Source organism: Sinohyriopsis cumingii, chromosome 2 (genome assembly GCF_028554795.1).
Source record: "Sinohyriopsis cumingii isolate HCF-2022 chromosome 2, ASM2855479v2, whole genome shotgun sequence".
NCBI lineage: Eukaryota > Metazoa > Mollusca > Bivalvia > Unionida > Unionidae > Sinohyriopsis > Sinohyriopsis cumingii.
Genome location: NC_142962.1, coordinates 56,550,045 through 56,576,033, shown reverse-complemented (window position 1 = coordinate 56,576,033; position 25,989 = coordinate 56,550,045). Strand labels below are relative to the sequence as shown.

General features: G+C 34.5%; 1 protein-coding gene across 2 annotated transcripts; it reads left to right on the top strand.

Moving 5' to 3' along the window:
• The first annotated feature begins 1,655 nt into the window (after positions 1-1,655).
• Positions 1,656-25,971, top strand: LOC149804916 (uncharacterized). Of its 2 annotated transcripts, none has more exons than XM_089945855.1 (6): positions 1,656-1,805; positions 7,497-7,599; positions 15,667-15,829; positions 17,539-17,617; positions 22,030-22,223; positions 24,825-25,971. In XM_089945855.1, the coding sequence occupies exons 1-6, from the start codon at positions 1,662-1,664 to the stop codon at positions 25,912-25,914; spliced, it is 1,773 nt and encodes a 590-aa protein (XP_089801981.1). In that variant the 5' UTR covers positions 1,656-1,661; the 3' UTR covers positions 25,915-25,971. The 2 variants fall into 2 exon arrangements, with proteins under 2 accessions (XP_089801981.1, XP_089801989.1); XM_089945863.1 differs by having other exon boundaries at positions 1,687-1,726.
• Positions 25,972-25,989: the final 18 nt, after the last annotated feature.

The following is a 25,989-nucleotide window of genomic DNA, read 5'->3' as shown; positions in this document are numbered from 1 at the left end:
TACTTTAATTCAACAGAAACTAAGGCTAATATGGGTCAGTTCACAGCCTGACAGCTGATACACAAACCTTAGTACAGAAGATGGGGCCCTGAGTGGCCAAGTGGTCTAAAGCGCTCTCTGTTATGGATCACTGCCATCTCACCTCTGTCTGTGTTGGTTCAACTCTAGGATTTGGCCAATGTGGGTATGTGAGAAAGCTTGCCAGTAGCTTCTCATGGGATGGTGGTTCTTCCCAGGTTCTTCCTCCACCATTAATACTGGCCGCTATGCATAGCCTATCATGTGCTGAAAATGGCATTAAATCCTACAACAACAGCAACATAGTACAGAAGATTGATGTATCTCCCTAACAGATATTAAATATCCTTAACTGAACAATGATATAATCTAGACCTCTTAATAAACCATTAGTATGCCCAGCTGTGGACTTTAAATCACTAAGTAGCTAAATATCAACCAGCAGTCACTCCTACTGCTAATATCATTGATTTTCAGTTAACAGAATTCACATCTTAATTGTACAAAGAATTAATTAAATTCACTTCCTGTCTTAATGACAATATGTGCAAACTAGCATTTCACTGGCATTGCATTTCCAGACATAGTAATATCAATTCCTAGCCTATTTGCTTCATATCATTAAAGACATGAATTCGCACAATTCTCTCAAACTCTTATCAAATAAGTAATGCATGAAATTCTTAATATAAATGGGTCATATGACATTCAAGACAAATGAATGCAAACAATAATCTTCCAAACTCATCATAGGAAAATCGATGTATGAATTGAAAACAAATAAATTATAAAAATAATTACCAACTCTTTTCAAAGTACATATTTCATGAAATAGAGACAAACCCTGTGCTTTTGAGATTTTGTGGCAGAATCTCTCTGACCTTAAAGTTCCATGTCCTTCAAACTTCCTTTCACCTGTTCATTGGATAATTTGTAGCAAGAGAGTACTTTCTACTCCCCCAGGAGCTGAGAACTTCTTGCCTCCCAGTAGAAACGTAACTTGACTAATTTTTTTAGGCAAAATACTTAAAACATTGAATTTGATTTGTGAAACACATAACCCTTATTTAGCTTAGCCAGACAGAATTCAATTTATCTAACTACCAAAAATTAATACATGCCCATCAAAGTTAGAAATATTCTTTATTCTGCACTTATTAAATAAACTGATTCTCAGAAAATTTCACTTTATGACACTTAGTTAAAATTGAACAAAATTGTCTCTGGATAGTCTCCAATTTGTCATTTTTTTCTGCTACTGAAACCCAAATTCACCTTGCCTTTTCCATCCCTCTGACCGTTATCCCGGTTAAAAATGAGTCATGCTCCAAACCAGGAATGTTAAAACTACTGCATTCTAGTGAATTAATATGGTACTTAGCCCATTAGTCAGTTTATTGTTATGTGTCACACTAATCGTGGCAAAATTTGTTTTGAGAACATCTACAAAATTGACACTACTTTATATATATAAAGTTTGTCACATAAAATGAGCCAATAGGTTATGAGATTTCAGATTTTATCCTGTGATAAAGTTTTGAGGCTGTCCAAAATGACAAAGTACCGGATATTTGCAGTGATGACGATTCATTGGGTAGAAGCCGGTTCCGTTTGCATAATAAGTGGAAGTCTGCCGTTTCAATATGGATGCGTCCATGAACATATGTAATTCATCCGACCAAGATAACTTTAAAGCTGAATTCAAGAAGTATAAGCGCCGTCTCCCTCCCCCTGATATCACGGAAGTTATAGATCTTAGAGCTTGCTTTAACGCCATTCCTTTTTGGGTAGAAATTATGTTCTCTTTTTATTCAGATAGTACTGTCCAGTAATTGTTTTAAACTTCCAAGAAGGATGTACCACCATGTCGGACAATTCTGCGCGTCATGTAATTCTGCGCAACGATACGTCATTTCTGTAAACATTGAATCACGTATTATTTTGGGTCAAAAATCCATTTTGTATGAAGAAAGAACGATCGCAATTTAATTAAGAAATGTGATATTCATAAAGTACAAAAATATCCGGCATTTCAACTCCAAATGCATATGAAAATGTGATTTCTAAATGTCAACATGAAGACCCATTCCATGGCCTTCTTGAAAAGTTAACCCAGAAAATCCGATTTACTATGTATCTTAGAATCATACAAATAAATACATTATATAAACGATGGAAATGTATACCTTAAAACAATACTGCATTTTTGTTTTTAATCCAAGTTTCCATTTTTGCAGGAAGTTGTCCCACATGTACAAAATCGTCTGCTGCCCAATGTGTCAACTTGCCACTACAATATAAATTCTCAAGAAATTCACCAGCATATAGTCTGTTTCTCAATTCTTTTGTAATTTTTCCCCATCAGCAAGACGTTGTAAACACATTACATCTTATTCATTGTTGTTTCTCTTCCACATAATAGATTATTTTTTAATAAAATGTTGAACTTTACTAACTTTTTTATCAGATCTGTTTTGTTTGCTTAATATATCTTGCTATTTATTGGCATTATTATGATGAATTTTGTAAAAGTAGCTATAAACCTGACCTAATTACTTGACTGAAATGCTGACAGAAACAGTCCAAAGTAATGCATTTCATTTCTATTGCCTGATTAATAAACATTACATCTTTTCAAAGCTGTGCGCCGAATAGTCCGACATATCGCAAGTCAGGGAAACAAGGGGGTGGTGTCCCCTGTGTCCAAAATTAATATTATTTTGAACAAAATATTCTGGTGACAATTGTCTCCTTTCAAATGGTAAACATTGCTGTATTTTATTTTCGTCAATCGGTCAAATTCGGTATGTGTTTTGCTTCAATATTGGAGACAAAAACCTAAAGTGCACAGAAATGTCCGACAGCATTGTATATGTTGGGCTCCAGCTTGGACTAAAGCAATTTGGAATCCCGACTTGTTGCGCTTTTTCTTGAGATCTTTTATCCATGCTGCATGTGTTACTGTGAACCATAAGTTGTGTAATATCAGAAATTTGTACATACACAATATTTCAGTGTTCTTTCCAAACAAGTATTGCTTTATTGAAGTAAGGATAATGCTGTTTTGAAATATTTGGTTTCCCATGAGTAATTTATACATTTTGGATTTATTGCAGTCTCAATAAAGTGTGTGCGACAATACCAGATCATCAACAGTAACATATTATCTTCACGTTTGTGACTGCTTTTCATGCCAAATATCAAATTTGCCAGGATAATTATGTCGCAGCCATTTACCATCATCCCTTTCTAAATCTAGGTCTAATCTAGGTCTGTTAAATGGAAGTGCTTTCTACTGAATGAAGCAAAGTGTTAGCTGTGATTTGATAATACAAGAATTGCTGAAAAATCTAAACAATTATTCAGGGATGGCACTGGCTTTATAAAAGTTGCCACAGAACAAATCACCAACCTCGATATTTTGTCGCCAATTTTCAATTTTTTTTCACCATTTTCATATTACAGTACTATCCATTTATCTCAACATCCTCGGGACCAAGGTAATATTGTCAACATGTTTAGGTAAGTAAGGGGGGAGGGCTGAAAATAAATTGAAATTTTACACACAAGAGAAATTTTTAAGAGATGACCTGTCATCAGTGACTATGATTTATGCAAAGAAAAAAAATGGAAAAATGGAAATTTTGATTAAACGAAGACAACTAGTCTGAAATACACTTGTATATTGACAACTTACATTTGTTTAGAACACTCCACAATGTGTTAAATAATATACATGCATTTGAAAAATCCATGAATTAGAGTATTTGATCATATGTTAGAAAATTCATGTATCAGTTAAATCCTGTTAGAAAACACAACAAAAATGTATATATAGAAAACGGTGATCTATATCTCATTGTCAACAACATGTTTTCAGAAACAATTCACTCTGATATTTATTGTCCTAGTAACACTTGGTTGTCTAGTTGTTTATATGCATCGTGTACATGTACTTAAATTGACCTAGATTTTGGTCAGCCAGAGACAACTACTGCACCATGATGCAGAGGCTACCAAGGGGATGAGGCTTTTTGTAGGGAAATGAAAACATACGAACAAATTAAAATGTTTAACATTCGTCATAGATGTCCCACCTTCATTTAACTTGATGGCCAGATATCTATTGTTTCATACTATTGGAACTTTAATTTTATTTTTAAACTGCCATTGGTAGCGATCTTAAGCATTTACTTTTTTGTTACAAACAGGAAACTTTCATGTCATAAAAATATGTTCCAATCACTATGAAAAATGAAACAATGCTTTTATTTAAGTTTGTTGCTAACTTTCTTTGATCAAAGGTCTTTGGCTTGCTTTGATGAAGGTTCATGTGTTATCAAAGGCACTGCTAAAGGCACTCTTTGAAGGACCAAATAAATGTCCGTTTCATATTGCTGCAGCTTCAGATAATTGTAAAACATTGATGGAGACAGAAATTTTGTTTAATTTGCTTAGTATATATACAGAATGATCAAAGGTAATAAGTTTTCTTTGAAGTTTCAGCAACATTTTTCAAAAAGGGAAAAGAATTGACAATGTCTGGTAGATTGTAGTCATTCCCAGTCCCGCCTTCAGAGATGGTCAATTGTAGCTAGTCCGGTAGCCTGACTATTTGGGTTATATTCCAGCACAGAGTACTAAGGCCAGACATCAGCATAAGCAGATTATAATATAACAATGCACTGTTAGGGTGTTTTTTATTCAAAGGATTTTTTTTATGTAACAATAGATTCCAGTGCAATTTTATATCCAAATTTACAGCTTCCTGTCTTCAAATTTATCCACTCCAAACCCAAGACTGTATATACAATTTTGAACAGGCAGAAATGTTGTCACCAAAAAGATCGCCAGATGATATATTTTGTTGCCAATAAGAAAAAAAATAACAAATTGTAACATTGGCGAACCCCAGCGCAATCCCTGATTATCAAAGTAAAACATAAATCAGGTTTTATGTAAATAACACTCTTTTTGGAGAATGAGAGACATCTTTTCTATAGAAGTTGTAATCTGCAATAATAGTATAGAAATTAACATATGAATGCACCAATGTGAACATGACAATAATAGATCAGTCCTGTTAAAACAACTGGCAAATGAGTTGAAATGTCAATGAACATTTTCTGTTGAAAATCAGTAAATAAATAAATCCAACTAGATTAAAATAAGATTTGCAAAATCCTACCTGGAGATCTGACAGACACTGATAAAACAATTTTGTGTGGTGACCTATTGGAATTCCCAGTCCACTTATTTTTAGTAGCCTATCAGATAAAACATTGCATTTCTTGATTGGGAGAGTTATTGTTAGTAGCAAGATGTTTTGAATAATGCATGTCACTTAAACAGAAATTTGAAAGCTGTGATTTTTTATTGGTGAGCCAGTAGAACATGACCTCTTATTGGTGGCTTTCAGATCCCCATGTAGACTATGGAGATCTGATTAAAATCTGATATGGGATAAGTCACATTATGCCATGTTATGTAATAACCAGGTCAGAGGTCAACATATAAATTAGTATGCATCTCTTCTGCATCAAAAAGGAGATTTAATTTAAATTAAAGACCTTATATTTTTTCTGCTGTCACAGGAATTACCATTAGGGACAGGTGGACAGAACCCAATCATATTACAAAATATTGGCTTTCATGGGCTGCTGATACACAAGATTACTAACCCGAGCACTTGCATGCAGGTCATCCTCCTCCATGATGTCTCTATCATGAATAGAAAAGTTATTCTCTGTTGTGTAGTGAATAAAGTTCAGTCAGTAAGCTGCAATGTCACCTAATATAGTAAATTACTGCATAATTTGTTTTCTTGTTTTTTTGTGGTGAATTTTAAGGGAGAGAAAATTGTACATGTACTGCATTCCTTACAAACACCAAAAGTTTTTAGGTGATGCAGTGCTTATTTTCATTAGACATAACAGGTTTATAATTTAAATCATGTAAATGCATGTAATTTATATTGGGCCTGTAGAAATTACAAAGGATTTACTTAGGGGGTAAAAAACATAAGCAAACACAGTATGAACCTTTTATACTTTTACATGAAAAATTATTAGATCCAGTTTACTTACATTTGCATCATGATTTAGAGTTAAGATAATGTTTCACATTAAATCATTTTCATAAAAAGGCACTGAAAATGTGAAGTTTTATTGCTAGAGATAATGAAATACAAACAGATGTATGTTTTCTCTCCTTTGCTGAATTTTCCATTAATATGATGGCTTTCACTTGGGGAAAGGAAGAATCTTTAGATATTGGGATCAAAAGATCATGGTCATTTTAACTGAAAGAAGAAAAGTTGTTTCTGCTCATTATCTTGGGTTCTTCAAATTCTATCGATACCAAAGTTTGTGGATTGCTTGCATTGGGGTTTAGACGAGCCCTATTGAATTAGTTCAAAAGGTCAGGGTTATTGTAACTGAAAGAAGAAAATTTGTTTCTGCATAATAACCTGAGTTCTGTCAAAGGTCACTATGACTTTAAAGAGAGAAAATATTTTCTGCACAATAGGTGATAAATCGCATACCTGGTGTGAACATTGGGGGATGCTTGCATATGGGGTAAGGAAGAAACCTGTCAGTTTTGAGGTTACTGACTGAAAGTCAAAATATATTTTTGGCACAACAATATTAGTTCTACATCACATATCTGGACTAGTTTTTGGGATGGCTTGAATTTGGGATAAGGATGAAGCCATTTGATTGGGGGTCAAAAGGTCAAAGTTCAAAGTCACTGTGACAGAATGAAGTAAAGTGGTTTCATGTGCTGAAAAATGACATTAAGCTCCAGAAAATGAAACCAATCCCCCCAGCACCTATACATCCTACTTCAGATTAAGTTCTATCTTTAAATAAATGGCAAATAATCATACCTGGATTTAATAAAACTTAGGATCTTGAAAGTTAGGACTTGCAACCTTGAAATGGTCTTAATAGCCCTGACAAACAGAGCTGAGGTCTACACTAATAATAAACTGCTGAGTAGTTGAATACTGATGAGCGAGTGTGATTTAATACAAATTTCCAGCATAACAAACACTGATATGAGGTCATATTTTGTTAACCTTGTTATTCACCAATGAAATTACAGGTACTCATGTATGAAGTAATAAAAATAACACATAACTCAGGACGTACCATTTCTAATGATAACTATCCCTAACATGAAGTGCAGCACTCTCCAATAAGTTACTAAAATTAAGTGGATGGGGAATTCCAATTGTTGGCAGAACATAAACCTTGATGTTGTAAAGTGTGGGTTAATAAAGCTAATCTATAAAACTCCTAAGGCTATGTTGGGATTAAAATTTAAATCAGATTAAAACATATGTAAACATTTTCTGTTTACATTCAATTTGCTGTTATTTATGCTTTATCAGTATTGTTGTTATCTCATTGTTGAATGTATCTGATTGAATATTCTTCCATTTCCATGCCATCTTTTCAATGCTTTCTTATCAGATTCAAGAGCTTGAACTCGAGACAAATTCAAGAGAGGTGGAGTGCATGTTGGGATTGAAACCAATCTGTCAGTGGGAAGCATTCGCCTTGGATCAAGTGCCAGGTACGTGTGTGCTGCTGTACAATAAAGAGATCATTTACCATCTTGAAAAATTTTTTAGAGCACTAGATATTTTCATAATGGAATCGGACACAATTTGCTGTACCCATGTTTGCTTGAATGCTACATTTTTTTAAAACTTAGGAATCTTTCAAAATTAGCTGTGTTCAAATGCATGCTAGAATACAGATATATCTATATAGGAACATTACACAATTAGCTGTTTTCAAATGCTTGCATCAACACTAGATATTTTGAAACAATGGAAGAAAATAGGTGTTCGTGTTGTTTTCAAGGTATGTCTATACTTATTGAGAATTATTGGTATCATAAATCATATGTGATTTAGTATTTGCATCATTATTTTCAGAGGAATAAATTGTTTACAAATTGCCTGTCAGTAAGTAGTAAGTGGTTTTAAAAGAATGAAAAGAAACAGTACTTTATAGGGCTTAAACAGTAAGTAATTTCCATACCCAGTTACCTTAATACATAAACAGACCATTGACAGTTAATGAAATTCAGAACACTTCGTTTATGAAGTGTGAACTGGTAAGAATTACAGCATAATCTAAGTTTCCACTTTGTGTACCATGTGCATTCATAGGTTGGGTCAAACTTCAAACAAAAAATATCTTGAGCTGCCATAGCATGATGTGCCTGTAGATCAGGGTCTGTGTTGTCACTCTGCCCCATAGTCGCTAAATAAGCTGTTGTTCTATCTAGCAATTTACTATCCAGTTATCCCTACACTGACCAACTCTGAGGTCACATATCTTTGTGAAGAGCAACAAATTAGTTCCAAATGTGGCTCTACTTGTTAATTTTCATGACTTACTGAAGTCAGTCTAATACATCTCTTGGAAGTAATTTTAAATGCAGCACATATCTTTAAAATAAGTGTGTTAGTATGTTTTTGCAAAGTGTAAAATTGCTTTCGCTTATTGGAGCACTTTCATTTTCATAGCTTCATTTTTGGATGTGCTTAGATTTTGCTCATTGTGAAACCCTTCAGTTTTGGAGGTAAGTCAGTACTGCTTGCGATTCGCAATCCCATTATGCCTAAATAAAAGTGATCGGATTTCTAAACGAACAGAACGTGTTAAGTTTGCTTTGTTGTTTGTTCTACTGATTACTCCCAACAAACTGCATATGACCCAATGGGAGTTGCGCAGTTTGCAGTTGGACTAGTCTTATAAGTGAGTATATATGGTAACTTGTGTGTTACTTTTGCTGACAGACTTCCTTATGCATGAGCTCCAAGAATACATGCAATCTCCAGATCATTAGGCACAGCTGTTGCATGCAGTAATCAGTACTAATCCGGCCAGTTGTCATGGTCACTAAAATAATAAGCACTGAACTTAAATGCTGCTTGTGTTAAAACAAAGCATAAGAAAGTATAAGTAAAGATGGTATTAGCATGTATTTGTATCATATCTTAGAGTTAAAATTATGGTACATTATATAGTACTGGGCGGCATCTGGGATAGATGTGCTGCTGTGTTTCGGTTGATATTTAAAGCTTTGCCTGTTTAAGAAAAGGTTGAAAGTCAGAGGTTTTCTTCACATTTTCAATTTGTTTATACCTTTTCTCAGCTAACTGAATTTTGCTTGATGCTATGAGGTTTGGGTGGTTGATGGTTGACTGGTTACCAAATTCTGTATATGGTTTCCACTAATACTCAAACCATCAATGGTTCTCTTGGTAATCATTACAGACCTGGTGTTTTATTGGCTGATAAAAATATAGATTTTTAACTAGGTGACAGATTAGAAAAAGAAACCTAAGTGGAGTTAGATGAGTTTCTTTATAATGGATGATTTTTCTATAGGATTGCAGTAGAAAGTTGTTTCATTTTCTTGAAAAAATATCCTGTACACAGTATATTATTTAAATTCTACTAGTCTCAGTCATTTCTTTCAGAAAGGCAACAGTGTAAAATTAATCCGAAAGATGATGATCTTATTTCAGATCTGATTCAGGTTTCAGCAAATGGAAACTTGGTTTGAACCAAAAGAGCATTTAACTTATAGTATTAAATAATTTTGACAAAGTGTGAACTATTTACTTTTTTCTTTTCTTGATTTTTCAATTTTACAAGTACTGTATTCCTTTTCATGAGGTTAAATTAATATTCCCACACATTTGAGGAAGGATATTATGATATATTGTAATGTGCCAAGGGTCAAGGTCAAATAAAATGGAATAGATGGACGGCTCACGCCTTTTTCAGTTACTAGACCTCTCCAGTGTATTGTAGTGTCAAGAAATGTGTGTTCACTACAAACGTTCTTATATAGGTCATAAAAGCACAGAACAAAACAAATATAAATAGTCAACACAGTTTATTATATGTCTTCCAGGGTTGAATGTGTTTTCTCACAAAATCTAGTGCTCAGAATAGTGAATTATATGATTTGCCAATTTTCAGAACAGTTGTTTCATAAAGCATGTTGAAATGACAACAATAATTTCAGTGTTAAATTGCATGTGAAAATCAGCATAAATGTTCCATTTGTCCTAATTCACATCATCTCTAACTCAGATAATCCCAATTCCCAAACAAATCTTATACAGAAAAAGAAACTAATTATATCAAAATTTGTTCATATAACGCACCGAAGTGGTAATTTTGTGCACCCAATCAAGGTTCGGAACCAGACCCGGGTTTGTGTTTTAGAGTCCAGTGGTAAATATGTTAGAGGCACAGTCTGTAACCGGATGTTAATAGTGTGTCGCGTTTGTTGGCTGAGACACAGGTGGCGCTATACAGTTTCATATTTTGCTTAGGGTTAGGATTTTAAAGAAAAAGAATTTCCCTGGCTTTCCTAACTGGTTCTACTGGCTATTTAAAAAAGACCTTGTATATCTTAGGTATAATGCAAAGAACCTTTAATTCCCTTTATTTTGGTGTATGATTGATGGGTGTACTGTGGGTTATAGAGTATACAGCTTGGCCTTACTTCAGATGTGCACCTTTCAAAAAAGTGCTAGCTCTACTTGGTCATTTTCACTTCCTGAACTTCAGAGGTAAATTGTATAAAAAGAGCCAATAACTTTTTTTACATTTTATATATTTGGTAATTCATTCATTGCACTTTCAGAAGCTGGTATTGTCTAGTCTGGCAAAATTCATTTTCCCTATTTTAATAGCTGCTATGTATAGTGTACTTTAGACTAATTCAGGCTGATTTTTTAACACAAGGGAGCAGTCATTTTAGTTAGCAGTGTGCTTAAATCATGTAAAATTTCCAAAAGTACAATATCCAAAAGAAATATCATCCACATTACATTAATGTAGCATAGAGGTATGTCAACATTCTCTCCATTGTGCATGTTTTAAATGCAAACTACTTCACCTTACATATGTCACTCTCTCAAAAGTACATATTATCTGGTGAGCGCCCCCATAAAGAGGATATACGTATTATTTTTGTGTGATTTAATTATGTTTATATGGCTGAAACATTTAAGTCGCAAGCATCAAAACAATCATTTTGAATAATTCTCCTGCCTTTCCCCCCACAGAACAGTATTTATGAGTGTCAGAGTGTCTAACAAGTCCAGCCCCCCCCCCCCATAATAAAAAGTGAGCTATTTTAAGAATGGACATTACATTTTGTAAGCATAGCAACCAATGTTATGCAGAATGACAGGAACATGAAACTAGCCAGAATTATTTCTGAGATATCAACAATGAATTTTACAATTTGAAAAGGGAGGTAACTCATTAGGTTCATAAAGGTCAAAGGTCAAAGTGTAAAATATTTGCCTATTGTTTAATATGGAAGAAGCGAATTCACTTTCTCTTCATTTATTTTTTATTTCATTGCAAATCAATGAAAAGAAACATTTTCACCATATATTTCTGTCACTTATTGCAACAGTTTTAAATTTAAGTTGACTCTATTCATATATTCTAAGATTTCTAATTTCCCCATAATTAAGGTCACTACTCACACAAACGTACCTCATGGCAAATTATGTAAGCAAGAGCAAAATGATCATAATTAGCTTATTTTCATGTTTAACATCAATATGAATGTACCATTTTATTCAGAACATCATACATAATTATATGAAAATAAAAAAAATAATTGCAAACATTTTTATATTTGTTTTAAGGTGGCTCTCTAGTTTTGTATTTTGCATAGAGTTAGGATTTTAAAGAAAAAGAATTTCCCCGGCTTTCCTCACTGGTTATACTGGCTATTTAAAAAAGACCTTGTATATCTTGGGTATAATGCAAAGAACCTTTAATTCCCTTTATTTTAGTGTATGATTGATGGGTGTACTATGGGTTATAGAGTATATAGCTTGGCCTTACTTCAGATGTGCACCTTTCAAAAAAGTGCTAGCTCTACTTGGTCATTTTCACTTCCTGAACTTCAGAGGTAAATTGTATAAAAAGAGCCAATAACTTTTTTTACATTTTATATATTTGGTAATTCATTCATTGCACTTTCAGAAGCTGGTATTGTCTAGTCTGGCAAAATTCATTTTCCCTATTTTAATAGCTGCTATGTATAGTGTACTTTAGACTAATTCAGGCTGATTTTTTAACACAAGGGAGCAGTTATGTTAGTTAGCAGTGTGCTTAAATCATGTAAAATTTCCAAAAGTACAATATTCAAAAGAAATATCATCCACATTACATTAATGTAGCATAGAGGTATGCCAACATTCTCTCCATTGTGCATGTTTTAAATGCGAACTACTTCACCTTACATACATCACTCTCTCAAAAGTACGTATTATCTGGTGAGCGCCCCCACAGTCTGGTGAGCGACACAGTCTGAAACCGGATGTCAATGGTGTGTCACTTGAGTTGAATGCGACAATGTGTGTCGTTTTGAGGTATCACGGTACCAATTGTTTTTCCATATACCTCAGTGCTAATGTTTTGTGAAATAAATATACTTTCTATCCTACTTGAGCATGCATGTCACACACTGTCATAGAGAACAATGCTAGATTGTCAATTTGACAATGACATAACCAGGTACTCCATTGCATTTAAGAAAGATAACTCTACTGGAACTAGACGGGGTAAGAATTATCTAGTCACAACAAGCACATATTCAGCTATGTGTACCATATTTTAAAAAAATCATAAAAAATACAAAATATGATCTAGATAGAAATTAACACAAACTCGCATGTTGCCAAGAGGCTCAACTTTTTTTTAAGTCAAAAAGAAAGAACAACTCTTACATAATGCACCAATCACAGCTAGTGTTGTTCTTTAATTCTGAATACAATGTTCCCTACACCTTAAGCTCCACCTACTTGGACTTGCGCAGTTGGTACCGTTATACCTTGAGTGACACAGTGTGTCATTGTGGCGGATATATTATTTCGACAACTAAATGACACAACCACTACAAAATGGATTGTGATTTGTGATTTCAAAATGTTACATGAAATTGAGTAGGAAATTTGATAATGCCAATCGGAATATTAAATTTCCAGTGGATGGCAGACGGCTGTGTTGATGACGACACAGTGACAGTGTCGTCAGCTAAATCCCTCTATGGGAGTTTTTATCTGATATAATGAGCAATTTCAGAGAAACTTTATAGTAGTCATTATGAGTACTAAATTTAATGTGTCGGTAGTAACTAGTCTACCTTGCTTTTAAGGCTTGAAATTATCAGTTGAGACTTTTTGATTGGTCTTGAGACCTTTACTGGAATCCAGTAGAACCACAACTGCCTAAACGGCAGATCTCACCCCTATTGATAGGTTTTGGGGACACACTCGGGAAATTCATGACAAAGTTTTCACGAATATGACTAAATATGGACGAATTCGGAAAGATTAACCTGAGCGCCTCCTAGTGGAAAGCAGAGCGTCCAATACACACAGTAGTAAACGACAAAAATAGCAATTATTTCACAATAAATTATACAAAGATTCAACATTGATGATGAACGGTTTCATGACACTGGTGACGAAAAATAATGAACATATACGAGTCTTACCTTAATCCTGGAGAAAAATGGATACAATTACCTATTTCTCTCACAAAATAGAAGGTAAGTGATAACAGTTTACAATCCTGTCATGTACACACTGGGCTTCAGAAATATTTACCCAGATGATAAATATTTAAACAAATCATTGTTATATGATTTACATATTGTATCAAATTACTTTTCCTTTGTCCAGGCGTCATATTACAAAAACTGATACTACAGTTACTATTATTTGCATTGGAAACAGAGGTACGACTTTCTAACATGAAGGGAATGTAAAAAATAAATGGAGATTATAAATTATCTCCAACATTAATGATATGTGCAAATGCACTTTATAAAAATACAAGTTGACAGGTAGTCAGGATTGTTTCAATATCGTCTGTCTGACCATCTGTCATTAACCACATGTCGTAAAATTCTTTTTGAAAATTCACCAAACTTTGTATATAGGTTGTTTATTAGGTGACCATATGTGAGAGGAATGCCACCTTTTTGGGTCACATAGTGGGAATCAAAGGTCAAACAGACAAGAACTGCAATTACACTGACATTTTTAACATTTTCAGACAAAACTTTATATATGCATTTGTAAGAGGCAGATACATATTCATGAATGACTTTTGGTTACGACTATTGGGTCATGATCTGGATGTGTGAGAAATGTCTTGAGAAGCTCACAGAGATTTGCCATGGTGATTCATTGATGTATATCTACTTACACATTTTAAAGAATTTAACCACATGGAAGTTTACCCATTCTTGGTAATTTATTATGAGTTATTTACAGGTGATATTAATTTATGCCATAGATACATTCCTGAGGTTACGGCTCAAGTCAAAAATTGGTATAAATTGAAAGAAGACTGAATGTTAATTCTACATTATAAATGGCTTTAAAATGAAAGCACATCAATTAAATTGGTGTTTAGATAGTTTCACCTGTATAGCTAATTTAATGCTTTAAGTCTCTTCAGCTAAAATTATTCTATAAAATAACTTTTGTGTTGCCAGTTTTTCTTAGGCAGTAAAATGTATTTCATTTGATGTGCTATAACTGTAACAGTGTATGCCAGTTTAGAATTTTCATCCATGTCTGATCATGGTCTGTAGTGTTTGTTCTACTGATTGCTTCTAACAAACTATATATATACATCATGCAGCGGCAGATATGGGTCTATGCAGTTGGCAGTGGAATCTGACTCATTTACTAGTATATGAAGTAAGTCAGTTTGTCGGACAAGTGGGAGTTTATATTGCTGGGTACTTTAAAGTGATCCCTCCTTTGGCCAAGATCAAAACTTAATTCCTTTTTTTTTCTTCATGTCATCACTGAATTTTAAAGATTTTTTTCTTGCAGAACTGGCTGTTTTTATACATTAAATAATTATGTTGTTGTTATGGTTTTAATGCTATTTTTCAGTGCATGATAGGCTGTACATGGTGAAAATAATTACATAATTGCTTTGCTGAAGTTCTTTTCTTAAGAATTAACTTTCAGCATGCTCATGGAGATTAATTAAGTACATGTGTGATGTATAGTGACTTGAATTTCTGCCAAAATTGTGGTGATTATAACCTTACAGATAAAGTCATCCACCCCATTGCATGAGGCTGTCTTTGTAAGGGAGACAACTAAGAAATAGCTCTTGACATCACAAACAATTACCTATAGAAAATATGTACTGTCTGTGAGAACCATAGAGTAGGTCACCCTATACTGTGACAACATTATAATGAAATAGGTAATACATATAATTAGTGATACATTACCATACTCACCTTAAAACAGAAACTGTGCTATAATGAAGGGCCATATAGAGGGGAATGCAGTATCAACACTGAGCAAAAATTACTCAGACTCTATTGCATTGGTCTTACTTTAATATAAAGATTTTCTGTACTTAAAGTTATAAATGTTTGAAATTTCATATTTTTTAGATACATTACTACAAATTTCTTTATGCAAATGAGCATAAATGTGACTTAAAGGAAATTTCAGTGTATCATCAGAGAAGTGACTTCTGTACTGCTGTGCATTTTTTTCCTTGAGTCTGTTTATATGTAAGTTTATAATTGTATATCTAGGTCTGGTAGTGATTAAAAATCCATTTGAGGCTGGCTATCAGAGGTATTGGGTGATGAGATGCCTCCAGAGTTACCCCTGTAAACCCAACATAACCAACCTGGATGCACACCTGGATACAGAGCAGCTGGGAAATATCTGGGAGGCCTCTCAAACAGAAACAGGGTATGCGTTAAACTTTATCTGCTTTTTGTAGATAGCGAGCTAAATTCTTACCACTTGAAGAGAGTTCAAAATACACTCTGGACTTGATGGTTTTCCATAACCCAGAAAGTAGTTTAAAATGTCCCTTGTAATGAGTGTCTGTAGACTTGAGGTTCTCCTAATAGCCCAGAAAGTAGTGTGAAGTGTGTTCTTATATTTAGAAAGGTTGGAAACCTTTAGGCAACAAGCTACATTTAACTTGGATGGGTGACTATGTGCAATCGTGTATCCTTCAGTGAGACACTTTACTCTCATTGCCAAACAAAACAAACCAAAGCCACTAAATTCATTCAAATGGTATAGCAATACATGTATTAAAATGCCTGAAATATTTATTGTTTTTAATATTATCACATGTATATGGGTTATTTTATGCATTTCATATATTAAATATGATTGATCACTAAAAATTTATATAATTTTTTTGCAAATACCAAATAAATTAGTAATTTGGTAGGTGTGTTTGTGTTTGTGTGTGTGTGTATGAATTGGATTTTTAACGTAGTTTTAACAACTTTTCAGTCATATCGCTATGATGTCTGCAGTGTGGCAGTTTATAGTGATATTAGCACTGGGGCATCATGCTGCAGACATGTAGCATGATGTCCCACCCAGTCTCATTATCCTGACACCAGGCCGACCAGTCCTAACACTAACCTCTTAATGCTGAGCGCCAAGCGAGGTAGCTGTTAGTACCATTTTTGTAAGTCTTTGTTTCATGGTGTCAGAATAATGTGACTGGGTGGGACATCATGTTACATGTCTGCGGCATGATGCCCCAGTGCTAGACATCACTATAAACTGTCACTGCAGATATCATAGCGATATGACTGAAAAATTGTTAAAGGTACGTTAAAAATCCAAATCACACACACACACACACACACTTTCAGTTGATGCCACTACAACACTTGTATGTTCCTTAGTACTTTCAAGACCAGACTATTGTAATTCACTTCCATCTGTTTAATCTCAGTATCTGTTATAAAAAACGTCAAAAAGTTCAAAACACAGCTGCTCTGATCATCTTTAGAGTATGAAGAACTGAGCACACCTCCCCCCTGCTCTGTAACCTTCACTGGCTACCTGTTCTATTCAGAATCAAACACAAAATCTGATCACTATGCTACATTTTCATTATTATCTTTAATCCAATATGCATATCTGACTTCACCCATGTGTACACCCCATCTGGAAACTCACACTCTTCTTCCAACACTTGCAATCTCATTGTTCCCACCATTAAAAAGAAGTCATATACGCAACATTCTTTTGCGTTCCAGGTCCCAGCCAGGTGGAATGAATTGCCCATAGATCTTAGACGCAAGGACACTCTGATCTCATTCAAGAGTCTTTCAAAACTCAACTGTTTTCACTTTAAGAATGGACTTAAAGACTTAGTAATGTTTACTTCCTTAATTATTGTCAGCATGATTTTATTTTCTAATTTTCATGGTGTTGGTTTTTTGCAATCTTGTCTTTGTTTATGTTTTTTGTGTTACCTATTATTTTACAGTGCTTAGATGTTCTAAAGATTGAACACTGTACTAAGTCCACATTATTATTATTATTATTATTATTATTAGTATGATGGGGGTGGGGTGTAATATATATTAGAAAAACTTGGAAATTTGCATTGTTGAGCAATTAGAAGTGCTTTTTTTTTACAGTCCAGATTTGAAGAAAGACAGTAATTTGATGAAGCTAAGATGGGCAACATTAGGATATCACTATGACTGGAATACAAAGGTAAACCAGTCTAACCATCAAACTTCCATTTATGCACAGATAATCTACTTGACTCAATTTATCTGACTCCAGTTTAATCGACTACAATATTTATGACCAAATTTCTAAAAAAATGTCTTTTGTAAAATTACAGATGTAACAAACTATAAAATTTTCTGACTGGTATTTTTGTTTGGATGCAAAAAACTTGAAAATTACATGCTATTGAATCATTTATCAAATGTCATGCATATAACTTTACCTGTTTAAAATATCTTCATGAATCTTATTGTCTACATGTGCCATGACTTTTCTCTAATAAATGCAAATAATGTAATGTAATGCATGTACAGTTGTATACTTCAATGCACATCTTTTAATATAAAGTCAGAGTAGAAATTTCCATTGCCAGGGAACCAAGGACAACTAAAATTTATTGCCAGTCTGCCATTTTTTCCATAGTGAAAGCCCATTTGAACAGCTGGAAAATATTAAAAGATGATCACATTAAAAATTATACTGGAATTTTGTAATTTTTCAGTGACAAACGTTTGATGATTGAATTGTCCATCAGGGTACCTATAACACTATGTATGGGTTATTTCCTTATAATTTCATAGTGTTGAGTTATTGCTGTCAGAAAGAGGCCATACTGATTTATGTGTCTACTACAAATTCTCTGATTAAGTAATCACAGTCCATACAATCAGCCCCTTAGGGTGAACCCTTAAAGAAACAATACAAGTGAATGTTCATCATTTACCAGTGTAAGTTGTTGAATAAAATTGATTAAAGCTGTTTATGGGGCAACTGTTGTCATTTACTGGGCCATGTGAAAAATTTGCTGGGCAACGAGATTTTCATAGCTGGTTGTCCAGACACAGTCCTTTTTTTAACATTTCTATTCCTAAGGTGTATGCTTTAGATCCTCTATTTCAGACCCCATACCTGACAAAACAAGCACAGGATGGCAAATCTTGACATGGCGGGTGTCAGACTGCCTTGAGCGTCAGTCATATTGTTTCCTATTCCTGACTTCATAATTACACCAACAAAGATTAAGATATACACTGACATGCTCTAGCCATTCTGTCCATATTGCTGTGCATGCTGACATGCCTGAGTCATTCTGTCTATATTGCTGTGCACGCTGACATGCCTGAGTCATTCTGTCTATACTGCTGTGCATGCTGACATGCCTGAGTCATTCCATCTATATTGCTGTGAATGCTAGCATGCCTGAGTCAGTCTGTCTGTACTGTTGTGTATGCTGACATGCCTGAGTCATTTTGTCTATATTGATGTGCATGTTGACATGCCTGAGTCATTCTGTCTATACTGCTGTGCATGCTGACATGCATGAGTCATTCTGTCTATACTGCTGTGCATGTTGACATGCCTGAGTCATTCCATCTATATTGCTGTGAATGCTAGCATGCCTGAGTCATTCTGTCTATACTGTTGTGTATGCTGACATGCCTGAGTCATTCTGTCTGTATTACTATGCATGCTGACATGCCTAAGTGATTCATCTATACTACTATGTATGCTGACATGCCTGAGTCATTCTGTCTGTATTATTATGCATGCTGACATGCCTGAGCCATTCATCTATACTACTATGTATGCTGACATGCCAAGTCATTCTGTCTATACTGCTATGCATGCTGACCTACCTAAGTCATTCTGTCCTTATTGCTGTGCATGCTGACATGCCTGAGTGATTCTGTCTACACTATTAGGCATATTGAATGTGCAAGTCATTCTGTCTATACTGCTATGCATGCTGACCTACCCAAGTCATTATGTCTTTATTGCTGTACATGCTGACATGCCTGAGTGATTCTGTCTACACTATTAGGCATATTGAATGTGCAAGTCATTCTTTCTGTACTGCTGTGCTCTGTACCGCTATGCATGCTGACATGCCTGAGTCATTCTGTCTACATGGCTGTGAATGTTGACATGCCAAGTTATTCTGTCCATACTGCCCTGCATGCTGACATACCCGAGTCATTCTGTCTATATTGATGTGCATGCTGAAATGCCTGAGTCATTCTGTCGATATTGCTGTGCATGCTGAAATGCCTAGGTCATTCTGTCTATATTGCTGTGCATGTTGACGTGCCTGATTCATTCTGTCAGTACTGCTATGCATGCTGACATACCCAAGTCATTCTGTCGATATTGCTGTGCATGCTGACATGCCTTAGCCTAGGTCATTCTGTCTGTACTGCTGTGCATGCTGACGTGCCTGATTTATTCTGTCAGTACTGCTATGCATGCTGACATACCCAAGTCATTCTGTCTATATTGCTGTGCATTAAACAGAATGTCCACTTCAAGTCGGCAGCATTGCTATAACAATTTTTTCAGATGAAAGTAATGACAAAGAGAAAAGTAGGAAAGCAGAGGTAAAGCAAGGAAGCAAGCAAAGCATCTATTTGAGTTTGGTTAGTTTGTTATTCAGTACTAAAATCGGTAAATCAAATAAGTTGATATAAATTACCATTGATTAAGAGCTACAAACATTGTATGAAAGATATACAAGTAAATAGTGGCTGGAAACTTCACTAGAATGATTCTATCCCCACAACTCAACTTCCTTTCCAGCTTTGTTACATAACCATATTCCCTCATCATTGCCTAACAGAATCAAATGCCTGACAGCATTAGTAGGTGGTCTAAATTAGGAACCAATTATTCATTAAGTTGGAATATCAGTAATATTTCTGTGTGATTTAAAGTATGGATATATTATTGATTTTTCTATTTAACTGAAACAAATTCTTCTCACTAGACCATTTTTAAGGATTTATCTATACGTTAACTTTGTTTTTTATATATATCTTTTACATAATATTAGCATCTTTACCATTTATGCTTTATGTTGTGTGTTTTTTCCCGTGTTTATACCTATTTTGAATTTAGAGTTTATTCATTTGTTGTGCAGTTCTTAATCTTTATATTTGTTTACTTTCACTTTTAATTGGCATCATACAGTAGTCATGATGTGCTGTTCAGTGCTACATTTATACCTCCGTCAGTCTCTGTCTGTCTGATTCCCTCTATCTCTCAAGAGAGAGACAGACAGACATTGAACATTTGATCATTGATAATGGGAGGAGGGCACTCTAGCATAACTATATTAAAGTTTCCTGCATCCATTGCTATATATATATATATATATATATATATATATATATATATATATATATATATATATATATTTGGCAAGCTTTTAAATCCGTAATGGTGCCAAGAAATTGCTAAAATAAATGTGCAAACAACTAGGTAATATCATATTTTGACTGGAAAAACTGAAGTTAAGATCATTACATCAACAGGACTTTATGGATAATAAATGATGAAAAGTTCAGAAAAAGATGAGATACATGTATCTGGATCTATACTATATAGTACAGATAGGTTTTCCTGTATATCTATTGTTTAGATATAAAGTTTTCATTGTTTTTATGCAAGAAATGTCAGACTCATGTATTGCATCTATGTGACATGGACTTTCTCTCTAGAATGATGAGCTTCTGGCAACTGTAAGTGGTTCACAACAAATGCTCAATGCAGAAAAGGTACATTATTGATAGGAATTTGAAAGTCTCATTGTCATAGCTTCATCTACCTTGTCTTGCACATCACTGAACATAGCAATAAGAGGGTTGCTTTTGGCTCAGTTGCATCTTTTGGTATATATATATATATATATATATATATATATATATATATATATATGTGTGTGTGTGTGTGTGTGTGTGTGTGTGTTCAATACTTCCTGCATGATCAGCTTGGGTTGGCACTTGGAAATTTGAAACACTGTAAAAATTCTATATCTGCTAACCCTGGCAAAAGTTACAGTGCAGTTTGTTCCCAATGATACTAAATATTGTTAAATATTAATCAGTGGCAATTCAAACATATTTGATTGTCAATTTTTTACAGTTGAACAACAAATTAACCAAACTTGGAAATGTATTCTATTTGCTTGAGTGATCTTTACTTTCCTATCATTTTATGCGTAATCATTTTTATTTGAAACAAAGCAACAACAATGTTTATTGTTAAAAGAATGATAACAATTTAAGGTGGAGATGCTTGACAATATTTGGGATCTGGCATTTCATACATTAATTGGCTCTGTTGATGCAAGTGGAAAGCCAAGATTGAAGAGCGCTTATTATCGATGCTCAGGACCATTTTACACTTGTCATACAAAATTTGCCATACTTTGTTTGTCAGATTAGAGATTTGAAATGTTTTGATTTTAGAGTTGCTAATGTAAAAATACTAGGAATGTCTGACAGGAGTAATTTTGGAGTTGGTCAAAGTATTGTTACCCTCATACATGCCTGACATATACACAGGTTATTGGAGGATATATATTTTTTTTTTATTATATATATTTTATTTTGTTGTAGGAATACTATGAAGGCAGATACACCTCATTCCCTGATGATCTTGGGCTGCTATGTAAATGTATAGGGACAGCATTGGGTTATCCAGAATTTCAGGCAGAGGCAGCCATTGTGAATTACTACCACATGGATTCCACCCTGGCTGCCCACACAGATCACTCAGAGATGGACCACCAAGCACCTCTTATATCCATCAGGTAATGCTGCTATTTCTACACCTCTTTGACCAGCAGTCATTCACTGCATATTTGAAATTCCGAGATTCCTTTATATTTTATAGACACCATCTGTCAGATTTGGTTTAATATTCTGTGAAATAGAGCAATTTTTTGTGAGATTTGTTTTTAAAGCTGTTTCATGTTCATTGATGCAGTATGCAAAAAAGGTGTTATTTGAAGTAATTTTGACCATACATGAATAAATTACATATGACATGGAGTAAAGCACACATTTATATAACCAAAGAATGATCTGCAACTTGCAGAATAAACATTTGAAAGGCATGGTTATTAGATTTTCCTTAGATTTACATACTCTTATTTGGGGCCCCGAGTGGCCGAGTGGTTTAAAGCGCACTCCATTATGGATCACTGCCATCTCACCTCTGCGTGGGTTTGAGTCTTGGATTCAGCCAGTGTGGGTATGTGAGAAAGCTTGCCAGTAACTTCTCGTGGGTCGGTGGTTCTTTCCAGGGTTTTCCCGGGTTCTTCCTCCACCATTAATACTGGCCACCATGTATAAGCTATTGCGTGCTGAAAAATGGCGTTAAACCCTACAACAACTACAGCATACTCTTATTTAGTCACTCCACTGTAAACATGCAAAATTGTTAACAGAAATTTCTGTATACCAATATATTTTTGTGTGAGGAGTCCCCCATACATACAGAGACTGTAAGATTGCATGAAACTGCAAAATTCTGTCTCATGTAGTGAGATATCACAGGCATGTTCTAACAGACTGATGACCAATCTTATTTCAGGATGTGAACTAAATGATTGTGTAATTGCACCTTGATATAGTTTGTCTGACTGTGAGAGTCAGTGTTGTTCAACACCTAGTCATCTTTTATCACATATTTTTCATGCTTTCACTTGAAACACTGATTTTCTGTTCAAAATACATGTGCTGGAAATGTCCGTATTGTTGAATTATTACAAATTTGCAAAAAATTACTATGTTCAGTTTCTGCACTGTTGCAATTTTTGTATGCATTACATAAGGCAGAACATGTTATGATGATGTTCGTCTGCCACACTAACATTTTATGACCAAAAAGATTGTTTCTGTATAATTTATCAAGTTGTCCATCATCTACAAATATCAAATTCTATGGCTGGCTTGCATTTTAGGTAAATTTGGGGTCAAAGGTCAGGTTCATTGTGACTTGACTCTATTATGACAAATACAGATTATGAGATTTAACTTTAGCTGTACCATAGCTTAAATGATGAAAGTTTTGAAATAGTTGTATTCAGATTGAGAATGGAACCCTTGTTATTGTGGATGCTACCTGATACTAGGGTCGTGGCTTCCATCCTCGACCGAGTCATGCCAAAGACTTACAAAAATGGTACTAACAGCTGCCTCGCTTGGCGCTCAGCATTAAGAGGTTAGTGTTAGGACTGGTCGGCCTGGTGTCAGGATAATGTGACTGGGTGGGACATCATGCTATGTGTCTTTGGCATGATGCCCCAGTGCTAGACATCACTATAAAATGCCACACTGCAGACATTATAGCAATATGACTGAAAAATTGTTAAAGCTACGTTAAAAAGTCCAAATCACACACACACACACACCTGATACTAGTGATGAGTAACTGTGTGCTCAAAGATTAAGACTGATGTAACCACTGCTTTTCATCTGAAATTGTAAATCAGGATTTATTACTCTTTAATCAGGGTCTGTTATAGATCATGTGAAACCAGTTTTTATCACACTTTAATCAGGGTCCATTATAGATCATGTGACTGTCAGGATTTATCACTCTTTAATCAGGGTCTATTATAGATCATGTGATACCAGGATTTATCACTCTTTAATCAGGGTCTATTATAGATCATATGATACCAGGATTTATCACTCTTTAATCAGGGTCTATTATAGGTCATGTGATTGTTAGGATTTATCACTCTATAATCAGGTTCTATTATAGACCATGTTATACCAGGATTTATCACACTTTAATCAGGGTCTATTATAGATCATGTGATTGTCAGGATTTATCACTCTTTAATATGGGTCTATTATAAAATGTGTGATTGCAGAATCCACACTAATTTCTCAAAATTTTCACACAAAATGTTCTTATTTTCAAACCCTACCATGATGTTCTAATGAGATATTTTGAAAATGTACCCATTTAAAAAAAAAATTGAGATTGGAATTTCCCCTCAAAATTTTAATTTCTAGATTGAGAACGAGAAAGCTCTTGTTTCTGGTTTAATATGAATAAGATACTGGCCAGATCTAATTAGATTAATTCTAACTCGGGCACCCTAGAATTATGATCTCGAATGAAAAATAGTGTGTTTTTTATTTTTATTTATCTTATAACTTTTATTTTATATAGTAGAGCCTAGATGACTCTGACACTCTGGATCACTTGAACTGGTAATTCATTATGTAATGTCGATTGTTATTTTAGACATCATTTCGTCAAGCTGGTGATTTCTTGAACATACTCAGTACCTTGAAGGTTTCATTGATTGATATTCTACTTTTATACAAGGTAATCCTTTATGAATTTTTAGCAACATTTTCAGCATTTTCATAATTTTTTTTATTTCTTTCAGTCTTGGACAGGATGCCATATTTCTAATTGGTGGTCAAACCAAGGCAACTAAACCAAAGGCATTGTTTCTTCACAGTGGAGACATCTGTATTATGAGTGGTGCAGCCAGACTGGCATATCATGCAGTGCCCAGGATATGGCCAGCTGAGGCAGACTATTTAACTACTTGTTTCCTTTGGGAAGGTGTTAAGATTGGAAACAAGAAAAGGAAATTAGATAGTGGAAAAATAGGTGATAGTTCTGACAGCAGGTCTGAATCAACTTGGAAAACTGATTATCTGAAGGTTCATCAGAGACAGCAGTTTGGAGATTTGACTATGAAATCTGATGATAATGTAGAGGCTTTGACCCAGCCGCCTTTGAACACAGAAAAGCAGATGAAACAAAATTATCATGAAAAGAAAAAGAACCTTGAGGTGGAAAGCAACAATGCAAATGAGACTGTATCATTATCAAATGCAAGGAAAGATAACTGTGAATCACGTGACATGTTTGAAAATTCCACAATTTCCTCTGTTCATGGTGAAGGCTCAAGTGAACAGAATGAAAAATATGTGATTACCAAGAAAAATACTAGTGAAAGGTTGGAAGAAGGAGCCTGTGTAGAGGAGAAACAATTATCAGAAGGGAAAAGTTTTTGTGGAGGTGGAGTAACAAGTCATACGATATATTTTAAAGGAGGCATAGAACAAGATCTGGTTAGTGATGATCCTTTAGTTCAAGCAAACAAAGCAAATAATTCTACACTGCACATAAGGAATTCAAAATCTGACCAAAAAGTGTGGACTCAGGAGGAGATCCAGGACAGTAATTGGTCATCTTGGAATATTGAAGAAAATCGGTCAGTAGTGGATGAAACAAGTTATCAGATCAAGATGGCCACAGCTCATGAACATTTACATGGAAATTTGGAAGATGAAAGTAAAGATAATTCTTATCTGTATAAAGAAGTACATGAGAATATAATACAGACCTTATCCATATCCGACTGGGAACCATTTATGGCCTATCTTCAATCCTCCAGAATCAACATTAATGTCAGACAGGTCTTTAAACCAGGGCAGACATTTGGAAGAAAGTTGACAGCATAAAATATTTTATCACCCCATTGAATAGATGATAATATTTGTAATAAACTTGAATCTCAACATTGTCTGATAATATAT

What these genes read in the sequence shown, in the direction of transcription:
- LOC149804916 (XM_089945855.1), top strand. Translation starts at nt 1,662, where the DNA reads ATGGATGCGTCCATGAACATATGTAATTCATCCGACCAAGATAACTTT. An exon ending in TTAACGCCATTCCTTTTTGG is followed by an intron (nt 1,806 to 7,496) that starts GTAGAAATTATG and finishes CTTTCTTATCAG; the next exon opens with ATTCAAGAGCTTGAACTCGA. An exon ending in GCCTCTCAAACAGAAACAGG is followed by an intron (nt 15,830 to 17,538) that starts GTATGCGTTAAA and finishes TTTTTTTTACAG; the next exon opens with TCCAGATTTGAAGAAAGACA.